The 13993-nt window shown below is 40.4% G+C and overlaps 1 protein-coding gene across 1 annotated transcript in view; it reads right to left on the reverse strand.

Moving 5' to 3' along the window:
• roraa (RAR-related orphan receptor A, paralog a) overlaps positions 1 to 13993 on the reverse strand; it is a 274886-nt gene that overhangs the window by 73916 nt on the left and 186977 nt on the right. The window contains exon 2 of the mRNA XM_087797616.1: positions 11606 to 11635. Within this exon, the coding sequence (XP_087653742.1) occupies positions 11606 to 11635 (30 nt within the window). The remainder of the gene's footprint in view (positions 1 to 11605; positions 11636 to 13993) is intronic.

Genomic DNA, 13993 nt, shown 5'->3' on the forward strand with positions numbered 1-13993 from the left:
CACTGGAATAAACTTTGAGGTTAGAAGTGAAACTGTTCTTACGCCAACAAGGTCCAAGTAGTTAGGAATCGCCCCTAACTTTAATTCATCGTAGGTTTTTCCATCCAACCAACCTTGGTAACTGATCTCTTGAAGTACCCACAGATATTTTCTGTGCCCTCAGTAAGGATTTGCTTACATACCGCATTGGAAAGTAAAAACATATTAACACAGAGCGCTTGAACAATCAAAAGCAATACTCGGTTAAAAATACCTACAGATTTAAAACTGTAAAGGGTATAGACGTAAGACAAACACTGTCCAAGTGAATCAGGGAAAAGCACAAATAAAATCTTCGGAAGATGTTTATTGAAGGAGTCAGTAGATCATCAAACACGGAGGGAGAGGAAGATCGTTCCAAAGCTTAGGAGCAAAAGTCTGGAAGGATTTCTCTCCTCTGGTCCTGAAGCGTGTTCAGGAACCATCAGTAGATTCTGATCCACAGACCTCAGAGCCCGAGCTGGGGTGTCAGTCTGGATCAGAATCTACTGATGGAAGGTCTGACCATTAATAGATCTGAAAGAAAGAACCAGAATTTTAAAATGGATCCTGAAAGAAACTGAAGAGTTTTAAAGATCGGAGAAATGTGAGTTCTTCTACTAGAGCAGGTCAGAATTCGAGTTTTGTATGAACTGCAGGCGAGATCGCTTCTATGCCTTCATGTCTTCAGCACTTTACTCAGTAGGACTTGTTAGCTACACTGGTTTCTAAATATTGATTGACCAATACTTGGTGTCATAGCAACACAGAATGTTGACACGTTCAAAACGCGTTTATACAATTATGTATTGCTATTATTTAAAAAAGAAATAATAATAAATAAAAAGTAAGCAACACGCCCAGCCAGTGTTTAAAGTTTGTCTGTTAGAAAAACACCAAAAAAACGAAACATATATTCTGGTCAGATTACACAAGATCAGCCTAATTTTGGCCAAAATCTTTACCTCGATTTGAAAAGTTTGCCGGCATAAGAGTCTTACAACGGGAATCACATAGTTTATAATTTGTGACCTTCTGCTACACACACACCGGAAAGTCTTCTGACAAAAGATGACTCCACTGCTAACATCCGCTGCTGTTTGCCCACAGAAACAAGTCTTTTCTTCTCTCAACAGGTCAGCAATCTTGATCCATTCACCGGTACGGTGTACATCAGGACAAGTTGCCATGACGACACACCGTGCGATCTGTTTGTCCAACCCAAAAAAACCATGGTGATGGTGACGACTTGGTAAATCATCGAAAAACATCAGGAAAAAAAAACGACCTATGATGTGACCTCGGCCGTGAACGATACCCATCCCTTAGTTAGATCCACATTAGAAGAGGAAGATCAGGCCTGACCTCAGACGTGGGGAAAACGAGGCTTCATCTCACCTGTGTTGGCAACTCTGCGCCGTAATGGGGTGATTCGTTTTGCCGTGCGTCACCGTTGATATTAAAGAGGGTCACTGGCTGCGGCGAAATCATGGAATAAATGAATTGATCTGGATTACGCCGACCCGCGCTTCACGGTGTTGAGAAATGAACTTGATCTTTAGAGTCGGCCGCCGCATTATTACTCGGCGCGACACTTAATCAGAGCGGACGCCAATTAAACAAGCGGCTAAGTATGTAGGTAGGAAGACATTATAGATAGCGCGGTGTCACCCGAATCACAAGCAGGTACAACACTCAATTTCTACTCTCCGGCTTATTTTCCTGACTCCGTCGCGTTTTCTCCTTCCGTTTCTCTTTTTTTTTTTTTTCCTCCCCTCCTCGGCGCTGCAGACACAGTAGAATGAAAACCTGCCTTTGATGTCTGGGATCCCATAATGCTGAGCAGGAGAAATCCGCATGCCTGTTATCTGTAGAATCTTAATGATGACGGCTAACTTCACAATGGGTTAACAGCATCTCTCTGTTCTCGCGCGGCGCCGCCACAGAGACACAAATTAATAGCAATGGAAGGGAAAACAGCGGTTCTCTAATAAAGCGGATTCAACAAAACACGCACGACGCGATCAGCACAAATGTCAGTGTATGATATCACCCAAAAAGCTTTTTCTCCTGATGCACTTTCTTCTCGGGCGGGGTGTAACTTTGTTTTTTTTTTCTCCATGATTTATTTCTCAACAGAATGTGTCAGAGAAGCACCGATTCAATCCAATCACAGCCGGCGTTTGATATTCGCCGCCGCAAACACAGCGGTGGGGAAGGGATGTCATTGATCTTGAAATGGTGCTTACAAGATGTTTCAAAGGAACAATATTAGAGGGGACGTCTTACTCATTGTATGGTTTATTCAACAGGGTTTTCTTTTGAATTATTCAGTAATTAAATTATATATGTTAATTCCAACCCTTGGTAACTCATGCGTAACATTGCATCAGGATCCTGAAAAAAATGCATTATGGAATATTCCAGTCTTTTTTTTCTTCTTTTTTTTATACCCTCTAATGCTTTGCTTGAGTTGGAAAGTAAGAGCTGATGATACGAAGGGATGTTAAACAGATGTTCAGAGAGAACTTTGATTTTTATACCACAGGCTTACAACAGGGTTCGTAGTCTCCTGAACATGAAACACATTGATAAGCCAACATGTACAAACATATATAAGAATTACACTTATGTGTAACTCAGTCGTGATCCGGTAATAGTTTGAGACGTAACTATCAGTACAAAAACTTTTCACTTGCTTTGATACCTTCACTAAAGAAGAGGTCCATTTTTTTTTTTTAAAGATTTTCTCTGAAATAACAATAACCTATGACTTTTAAGTTGTCAAGATGCTTGTTTCAGTCAATTTTACTCCAAATATAAACCTTTAAACTAGTGTAAAGCTTTTTTTTTACATAAAGGTTAGTCCACATTAAACCGGTCAGCGTTGTAGAAAAGATTGAGGACCCCGTCACTAAAGGACGTATGTTTTATTTGCCAAGAAACGCGAACATATCTCAGAATTTTACAGAAATGTTCATACCAGGAAAAGACGAGTTGATGGATACTTTTGGTGATTTTCTAAAGTTCTTTCCTTTTTAAGCTTCTACTACTGTTGCTTCCAGATCCGACTTTACAAAAACAAAGCCTACCCACTTTCTCGTAGCTATGGTGACAACATTTTATTGAAAATAATATTGACGTTTATTCAACATTGTTTTAGGGTTGCTTGGTTGCAGAAAGCAACATTTACATCACCGGTTAAGAGCTGTCCAGTGATGGTGTTGCTAGATGTGAAATGATCTCCTTGGTGGTCGTTGCATATTTAAATATGTTTCAATTACATGTCGATGCATTGTGAGGAGCTGTTTATACACTTTAGGGCAGTGGTCCCCAACCTTTTCCAACTCAGGGCCCACTTTTAAGTCTCAAAAACCTTAAATACGAAGGCATTATAACGTGTTCTCATTTCCTCGTCACATGTATAATACTCGAAGGAAAAACAATATAATGAAAAGAATATTTGAAATGTGTATTTCTATTTTTATATAATTACATCCACCCTCCCACAAAAAAATGATACCATTTTGGAAATGATTTTGCGACACACTTGCAATACCTTCGCGGCCCACCAGGTTGGTAATCACTGCTTTAGTGTTTCAGACCGACAAGGCCAAGAGACGGTCTGTAGCTCTTATAACTTTACTAGATGAAGTACCTGGAGTTGCCCAGGGGCTTTTTTTAAAGACACAAAATTATGAAAAGGGACATGAAAGCTGCTAAGGGATAAAAAAAAAGGCCAAAACACTGAAGGACTTCTACTTTTAAAAGGCTGTCACTCAACATTTGAGCTACAGAGCTTTAATTTAGTTAAACATTCCTCGTGTCGTGAAGCGCCTTTTATAGGTATAGATTTGAAAACTGACGCACAGGCTGCTGTAGGCGACAGCTCACACCAAAACAGAGACACAGTCTTCTCGCCAAAACATCTCTCGGTCATTTCCTTTTGACCCGGAAACCAAAACAAAACACACTTCCTCCTGCTCAACCCATCATTCTCTTGACGCCTTCACTGACCTGAAGTTAATACTTAACAAAACTGTATACCACACTGTTACAATATTTAAAGGGGTTAGAAGTTATTGAGGATTTTTATGTCGTTAAAAGAGAATATAAACCATTTTTATTCGTGCAGGCTTTTCCTTGATTTTCTGAGACTCATGAGAGAGTATTTGTCTCGGTGTTGTCTTGAGCTTTTAAGTATTTATTTTAGTAGGAATTTTTTGATTGTTTAAGCGCTTTGTGACCCTGGTCTAGATACTTACTTACTTGCTTACAATTTAGGAAATGTTTATAAAAATGTAAAATACCACCTGTATTTGAATAGTGAAACATTGAATTGTCACAACTTTACAGAATTCGTTAACTAAAGTGTGTTTTCAGAACCCTTCGTTTTCTTCGGCTACACAAGGGACACCCTGGACAGGCTGCCGGTCCATTCAAGCGGACAAAGAACAACCATCTTCTCGTCATTGTTACGCAAAAAAAAGCTGCATCTGATTTCACAACGACCAGATCTGTCGGCACTAGTTTCCGGGGCGACATCATACGTCAGGAAGTGCAGGAAGCGACCACGACCTCTGCCTCCGCCGCTCGCCATGAATCAAACCCTTCGCCGTCCTGCTCTGAAAAACGCCACAGGAACGATACCTGAGGAGTGACGGATAACTTGGGTAACTTGCTCCTCAACCTCCTCTCTTTTCGGCATCACACCCTCTCTCTCTCTCTCTCTCTCTCTCTCACCTGAGGCGACAGACAAGAAATCATCGGCGGCAGACGGGACCACTTACTCCGACCGGCCCATCCAAGCATTGTGTCCTTGTCACATGTCACTTACTCTTGTTTTCCACTTTGACAACACTTCAACACAACCCTTTTCAGTTTTGGGTGACAAGCGTTAGAAAAAAAAAAAAAAAGACAGGGCGAGAAAAAACGCTGACAAGGCCTCTCTCTTTGCTCTGGCTGGAGCGCTCTGAAAAGAGCCGCCACCGAAAAAGAAGAACCAGATTAAGAGCTAACAAAGGCGGCGCACACTAGGACCCACAAGACGCTGTCATTCACCCCTCACACTCCTTTTTTTTTCATCCTCATAGAACACTCCGGGGCCCCTAAAGGAGGCGATAATAGAAGCGTCCCCTTCTCTTAGAGACGTACGCACAGACAGACGGCGCACAAAAGGCTATTTTCCATTTTTCGGGAAAATGAGTCTGAAAAGTGAGGTGTTGTGGCTGCGAAGACGGTGGAAGTGGTTTGCGAGAAATCACACTGGCCTGGTTCACGACAAATAGATAACTCTATTGATTCCTCTTTTTTTTTTTTACGCTGACTTCCCATCCCTCACTTGTTGTGATTACACTGACCTATTTCACGGAAAAAAAATGGCCGCCAATTACAGATTAAAGAATCACAAAAACTCACCGGAGCGGACAAAAAAAAAAGGGTGAAGGGCAGGAGTGTGTGACGTGGAATCAACAAGTTGCAAAAAAACAGGGCGGGATGAAATAAGTAACCCACTTGAAGGTGATTTTCAATGGAAAAAAAAAAGAAAAGAAGAAAGTGTTGTTTTTTTTTCTCCCTGCCACACAACAGCCGCTCCGCTGCCGACGTGTCGTCTGCGTCTCACCAGACTATCTGCAGCTCAGGGGACTCTGGCTGATCTTCATTATCAGCCCGAGCTTAACAGTGTACTGGATACACTTCCCACATGAGTGCAACTAACAAATCCCCACGGAGCCGAATCAAGGCAACAATGTGATGAAATACCTTCAAACAACACGCGAAACGCTGAGCGACGCGGAGACGGCGCCGACGGCCCCCGGGGCGGTTCCACGGGAGTAGCCCCATCGCCAGGCAAAATTAGACAGCAACTGGGACGTATTATGCTGATGAATTGGCCACGTAAAGCACTATTAACCAGCGTCACTCCTCAGATATACTCCATAACTTACACCAGACTTGTGGCATAAACACAAATCTTTATTTTGGATTGAAAAAAAAACCCGGAGTCGCCGACAGAATCTTTATGAGTCGGAGTGAGCGTCGCCGACTGAATCTTCGGGGGCCCGGGCGCGCCACATTCTAAATCATCCACTAAAACAGATTGGCTGCTTCCGTGCTGCTCCCGACGAGAGAAACTCAATACAAGAACCCGAGCGGAGAGATGAAGATGCAGCGGGAAGACCATGTTTCTCAATCAGTGTAAGGAGTCTGTCACCGGAATGGAGATAAATCCACGGAGGAAGTGAAGAGGCCTCCACATTCGTCTCCTTCCAGATTCAGAGTCTATGCTGCTGCCCCCCTCTGGCCGTGATCGGCACAAACAAGGAAAAAAAAAGTCTAAATGCAAATGTTATTTGAGACTGTGCTGTTATAGTAAAGGTAACTAACTTTCCAGAGTGTCCTTTACCGCTTACTTAAGTCAAGTAATGCAAAGCTTTCCCACCTTTGCTTTGTAAATAAAGCAAAAATGAATTCATTTATTCTCTTTTCTATATTGTCTTTGAGATTAAGAGTAAATATTTATGTCCAACCGATTAAAATATACATTTTTTAATCAAAGACATTATAATTAGTTATCAATGAACCTAAATAAGGAACGGGGGGAATTCCATCATCAAGTCTGATTAATATATATACAAATACATAGGATATATGATTTTATATATATATATATAATCATATATCCTATTACAAAGCTCATAATTAAACGAATATAAAGGTAAAACTAATGTAAACCATTTATCTTTATGAATACATTAATTCATAAAAAATGTTATTTCGTGAATTATCTACTGATTTTCAAAAGGATTATTATTTTTATTATAGTTGGAATATACATGAAATAACTTAAGCATGAAAGGAAAACTAAAAAGAAAAAGAGTTTCAATATATAATTTGATTGTACGTTAACTCAGTTTAATTAAAAATCGTCATTTGGATTTAGTAGTGGACATTAGTACGTTTAAAAGTATGTATCCGTCAAAAAACGTTTTTACATAATTGGGGTTGAAAATATTTAACATTAACCTCATGAGGGCCGTATATATACAATGAAAGGGCTGCATGTGGCCCCGAGCCACGCAAAAAGTCTGCAGCATGACTCGGGTATAAAAACTGTTTATCCCTTCACTCTCATATATTTTAATCTACTGTTGAAACTAAATATTTAAACCCAAATGAACACTTGATCTTTTGAAGACATGTTTCTCAACCTGCGCCACAGAGAGTTGCTGCCGTCGTCGCTGAAAAGCAAAGACAAAAAACACATCTCGTACAACAGAGATCTCTCAACATCTGCAAAAAGTGTAAAGGAAGGGAAATGGTCTGGAAAACATCCACACACTTGAAGGAGAGTTACTGCCCGGGTACCGAAGAACCGGGGAAAGGCTAGAATTGAAGTGAAGTCCAGGAAAGAAAAAGAAGGTCCAAGTTCAGACCGTAAATCTGCGTCAGTCGTTAACCAGACGGAATGGCGAGAGGACGCCACGGTCATTGGCGCAATGATTTAAGTATCTGTTTTCATCAGGAACACTTCATCTTCCGCCGGATGGCTCGATGATTAGCCGGGTCGACTGGACGGGAAAGTGAAGAAGAAGAGAGGAGCGAGGAGAGAAGTGTGCCAGCGAACAGCTGCCCCTGTAATTTATATTGATGAGGGGACTGGCACTCCGAGGAGCTTCCAGCAGTTTGATCACTCAGGCAGAGCAGGGAGTTAGTCGGAGCCGGACCCGTCTTTGTGGTCCAGGTCGGACTGGAAAGACCTTTCTAGACGTGGATGCAAACTTTTGTAAGATGCAGTGAAGAGCTCCTGGAGGATCGGGGTTTACTGGAAGGGTCAGATCTTGTGGGGAAAAGGATGAAATACTTGGTGGTGGTTGAGCGTCGATGATCAGTATCACAGCGACAACGGTTCTGACATGAACTGAAGCAACTAGACCGGAATCCAACACTTTGTTTATTTCAAGTTAACTTCTTGAATTGTTTTTTAATCTTTGACTTTAAAGCGAAGATTAAATTCATTAAAAGTATGTTTAGTACTTTTATTTTGCCAAAATAAAATAACATAGCATTCCATTCTTTAATAATTGTTTTGGGAATTAAAAAAAAAATGTGTTTAAGTTTTGGTTTGGCACCAATATCAGATAAAATGTAATAATTTAAGTTAAGTTAAGTTACTGAACAAATACATTACATTTTTTTTCCTTGTCGACAGTGAATAAATACATGTTTAAAAATGATTTATTACAGTGTATTTGATATGTTTTATTATGATGGATAATTGAAAGGATTATATATAATTTAGCTGTTATATGACCTGTTAAGATACATCATTTTAACTTATATTTTAGCATGACTAGAAAAAGCTGTGAAACAAAAATTTTAAAGAAATACAAAGATATTTATCTTAAAACAACATAAAAATAAAGAAAGTCACAGTCACTAACAATTACAAACACACATTAAAAAATTGGGAATCAATAACGGCATTTGGTGAGATTGCTATAAGAAACAATATCCAAGTCTTCTCCTCCCTTTCCACCAGGTCTGCACTTTCTTCCTCACCTAACTTTCATCTCCGTCCAGTACTGTGATGGTCGATCACTATGTCTACTACTGACATCGTCCTTCTTACGCAGACAGTTGTTGTCCTCAGATACATTTAAAGATGATAAACTTTAAAATAAAAAATGGTTTCAAGCACAAACTTCCTCACTCACGCCACCATGTTGGCTCCACACACCGTCCACTCTAACTTTTTCTCAAAACTACATGAAAACAACTCCAGCAAACATGATTTCTAAAAGAAAATCGAAATAGTTTTTTTCCGACACACTTTGAAAGATCTTTTTTAATGGATTTTAAAATGAGGCAGTCGCCAAAAGACTATTCTTGATGTAGGCCATCGCGTTCCTCCTCATTATCCCTCCACGTAAATCACCAGACCCCGTTACGAAGCGGAGACCCTCCCCCTGCACCATCAACGACGACCATCCACTGGCCCTTGAACTTCCTCCTGCAACACACCGCGCCGCCGCCGCCGCTTCCTGTCTGCCAGGCATGGCAATCAACGACTTGTTACGGGGGGCTTCACTTTGATATCCTCACATGGACATGATTTGAATATTTCCCAGTGAAAATGAGACAGAATAGTCCGGTCTCTGCCCAGGGCTTTGAACCCAAGACTCCTAAATCATGCTCTTTGATTTGAGCCCCCTTCCGGTGAAGAGGTGCTTAGCGGCAGATTAATTAAGATAGCGGAGGAAGTGGCTGGTCGGTCAAAAGCTTTTTCCCCCTCTTTTACCTTGAAGATATCTGGACACGTGAAAACGCAGACAAGCAAATAGCTGAACACGCTCTCTCCTCTGCTGTTTGAGTAAGCTTTCCGGTGTGTTAGATCAAATCCTCTGCCCCGCCGTCTGATGTAAGAAAGAGTTTTACAGGGTGAGATGGAGCCCTAGCCGTCTGAAACCCTCCAACAGAAAAGCCCTCTGGCCTTCCCTCTCCACAAGTTTCATCACGCTGATCAGAGTGAAAGGATGGGCTGCAGGGCACAGGCAGACACACGGAGCTAAACACAAGGTCTTTTCTTGAATGTGTTTTTTTTTTCATTATTACACTTCACATGTGTGGAGAAACACAAGAGCAACGTCTCCGGTGGATCACCGGGGTTTGACTGATCATTCATTCCTAATGAAGTGTCGAGACAAGCGGGACATGTGGAACATGTGTTCTGTTAGCATGAAAAGATGTCTCACCTGTCTTGACGTTTCTTTCCTCAACACTAAATCTTGACAACGTCTACGACACAACACAACTTTTTGGCATGTTAGGCTGAGTGACGGTGAAGAGGTAGCATTTAAACTTGCGTCTCTGGAGTCGCATCCATCACTTCCTCAGAGGCAGTCGAGACGTTAAACACGCTGTTGCTGAATTGAAGTTCAGAGCTAAACCTTCACTGAATATTTGACTAAAGTTTTTTGATATTGAACAACTTGTTAAACCAATTTTCATTGAACAAAAACCACTATGGATGGATGTCTGGATAAATATATGTCTTCTTAATTGGGTGGTTTGATGGATGGATGTACCGACGGATGGATAAATGGATGGATGGATGGTTGGATTAATGTGTGAATGGTTTGATGGATGGATGATTGATGGATGAATTGATGCATGGATGGATAGAATGATTGACTAATGGATGGATGGTGGACCGTTGGAAGGATGGATGGATGGATGTTTGGATTAATGGGTGTATGTTTGGATGAAAAATGGAAGGATGATGGATGGATGCATGGATGGATTGATGGATGGATGGATTGATGGATAGATTGATGTATGGATTGATGAATGGATATCGAAGTATTGATGAAGGATAGGTTTAAGGATGGATGGATGCATAAATGGATGGAGAACGGATGGATTGAATGTCTGTTAGATAAATAGGCGATGAAGGGAATTATTGATTTAACGATGGCAAATAGAGAGATGGGGGAAGGATTGATGAATGGTTGGATGGATGGATTGATGAATGGTTGGATGGATTGAAGAATTGCTGGATGGATGTATTGATGAATTGTTGGATGGATGGATGTATTGATGAATGGATGGATGGATTTATGAATGGTTGGATGGAAGGATGGATTGATGAATTGTTGGATGTATGGATGGATTGATGAATGGTTGGATGGATGGATGGATGAATGGATGGATGGATGGATGGATGGATGGATGGATGGATGATGGATTGATGAATTGTTGGATGTATGGATGGATTGATGAATGGTTGGATGGATGGATGGATGGATGGATGGATGGATGGATTGATGAATTGTTGGATGGATGGATGGATTGATGAATTGTTGGATGTATGGATGGATTGATGAATGGTTGGATGGATGGATAGATTGATGAATGGTTGGATGAATGGATTGATGAATTGTCGGATGGATGGATGGATGGATGGATTGATTGATTAATTGTTGGATGGATGGATGGATGGATGAATGGATTGATGAATTGTCGGATGGATGGATTGATGAATTGTTGGATGGATGGATGGATGGATGAATGGATTGATGAATTGTCGGATGGATGGATGGATTGATGAATTGTTGGATGGATGGATTGATGAATTGTCGGATGGATGGATGGATGAATTGTTGGATGGATGGATGGATGCATTGTTGGATGATGGATGAATTGTTGGATGGATGGATGGATGGGTAGATATGGAACATTATCAATTAATAGACAGATTGTTGGTTAGCAAATTGACAAGAGCATTACGACACTTTGACAAACACAGTCATCTCAACACAACACAGTCATCTCAACACAACAATTCTCTACCAGCTACACTAAAACACACATTTTTTGTTTACATAACAAAATACAAATAATCCAACTAGAGTGTCAACTTAAGAATGAAGAACATCTTCATGTTAGTCCTAAATAAAGATGTTGAGTTCAGATCAAGATGTGCTCGACAAGATTGTAGGAACACAACACACCAGGCACACAGGTGCGACAATGAACCGCAGAAGTTGTAACAAATTATAGCAGACGAGCCTGTAAAAGTACTCACAGGTGTGTGTCTTCTTCGTTGTCGAGATACCTGGAACAGAGAGAGAGAGACACGTGGTTACTGACTTGTTATCTCACTTTTCACGATTCGAAACAACCTTTTAAAACCATGATATCGACCACAAACAGTGTCCGGGATCATGAAGCGCAGCCTTGACGACGGAACTGTGTGTGAGACTCAGACGAGCAACTTTGACCTTTTAAAATCCAGAATTGAAAAGACGGAGACATTAAGACACAAACGAGTGTTTAATCGGAGTCTCATGACTCACAGCTGGCGGAGGCAAAAGTTGAGGCCGCTAAGTCAGCCCGTCCTTTTAAAACCGTCGTCTCGGGGAGTCGACCAATCGGGTTCATGCTCCTGCACTGGCTGCATCTCAATTCTGCAGGATTGGAACTAATGCCCCATGGGTCCGACTCGGTTCGAGCGCGCTGCCATCCGAGGTCCCCGGCGGGCCCCGGCGGATGCTCATGCTTTGCGGGGCGAGAGCACACTAATAGATCCCACTCGTCATGCGGAAGCAATGGCTAATTTTTTTCTACGGCCTGCGTTCTGAAACTCCGGGGACGACGCGTTGACATGATTCAACGAGTCCCCGCGAAAGAAAGAGGCGTCTGGCCAGAGATAACAATGTTTCAGACGTGTTTGAGGCGAGACAAGTCAAAGAGCAGCGAGCAGGAAAACAAATAAGCCCTTCAGCTTCCTATAGGCAGACACACAGAAACAACTGATATGGAGTCCAGTGAGCAGGAAGAGGCGAGATAGACGGTCTGTGATGGAGTTCCAGCGCTCAGGGCCAAAAACCTTCCAGTCGCTACAGCTGTGACTTCCACGAGGAGGAAACAAACGGTCATCTAGTCACACACTCAGCCGCTTAGGAAACATACACAAAGATACGTATGAAGCATTTTGAAGCCGCTTTACTTCAGTTCTGAAAAATATGTTTATTCAACTGCATCTGGTTCTGATCATTTAACAATCATTTGAATGTCAAAGGCTTATGTAAAGAGATTAAACAAATAATAAAACAATTACATTACCATTTTGCAAGATAAATATGACAAATGAATGTTGATATTTGCTGCTTACAAAATATATCAATGTATCAATTTTCAATTGAAAGTGAAATGGAAAATAATTAAGACAAAACTCATTTTGTAACATTGAGTATAATATAAATATTTAGAATGTCAATCTCTCGGCTTTCACTTAAAAGTTGCCAGAATTTGTTTCCTGAAAAACATGTAATTATTTTTACTTTTACCCCAATGTTAACATAAGAGAGTATTTAAGAGGAAGAGAAAAAAAATGTTTTATTCATAAACAAATGTTATTTAATATAAAAAAAAATGTTTAGTTCCCACAAAAAAAAAGTTAATAAGTAAATAATAACAGTAAACAAAGATTTTCGTGGATACAAAATGATAAAAATATGAATAATTTGGAATCTTCTGAGAGTTAAGTCTAATAAATGACAAGTGTAAACAAAAGAAAAGTTAAAAGTTATAAAGTCAATATAAGAAGCATTTAAATAGTTTTTTCAAATAAAATAAATAGTAAATAAGATGAGTTTATTGTTCTCAGAGATGCAACAACAGAGTTATGCTGACTATAAAATGTATTTTTTTTAAATCAGAAATAAAGTTAGAATTGTTTGTAGGAATTTTCTTGCTGAAAGAAACATAACTTCTTAACATAATAAGACAAGAGGTGAGCAGGAAGAACCTATCTCCAGCAGAAAGAAGGAACATTGGGGAGGTCAAAGAACTGAAAAGCAAATGTGTATTTTGTAGATGCCACCGGTCGTCATGTTGACTCTCACGAGACTAATCACCAGAGACAGAGTCGGCTTCATCAAGACAACAACGATGACTGAGGTCCAGGTCATGCTTCTTTTTTCTTTTTTTTTCTTCCTGCTGGTGAAATTGTCCAGCGGTCATCGACTTGTAAGTGCTTTTATACCAGCCACTATGAATATGTAAGAGCCACTCTCTCTGTAGTCAGCAGAAATGTACATCACAACCAGCGTCCCAGGGGGGCGTCTGTACCGCCTCATAAATAACATAGGGAAACTCAATGCATCACGCCCTGCACTGCCACCGGTGGTGACGAATGACACTGCATACTACCGTTAAAAACAAAAAAGGCGAATCAAAGAGCTATAAATAATATGTCGTTTTTTTCCATAAATAAACATATATTATTTCTCTCAAAGGTGCAGGTTGTAAGTATTACACGTTTGATACTCTTGAATGTTATTTTTTTAAAGGAGGTGATCTTTGACAAATGGCAGTTGATAAGTATTATCCAATATTTTTGAGGATTTGATGGTTTTTTTTAGTACTGTGCAGCTCATTTTCTTTTACTTTTAGATATATATATATTTTT

The sequence above is a fragment of the Callionymus lyra genome, chromosome 8, assembly GCF_982586985.1.
Source record: "Callionymus lyra chromosome 8, fCalLyr1.hap1.1, whole genome shotgun sequence".
In the NCBI taxonomy this organism is placed as follows: Eukaryota; Metazoa; Chordata; class Actinopteri; order Syngnathiformes; family Callionymidae; genus Callionymus; species Callionymus lyra.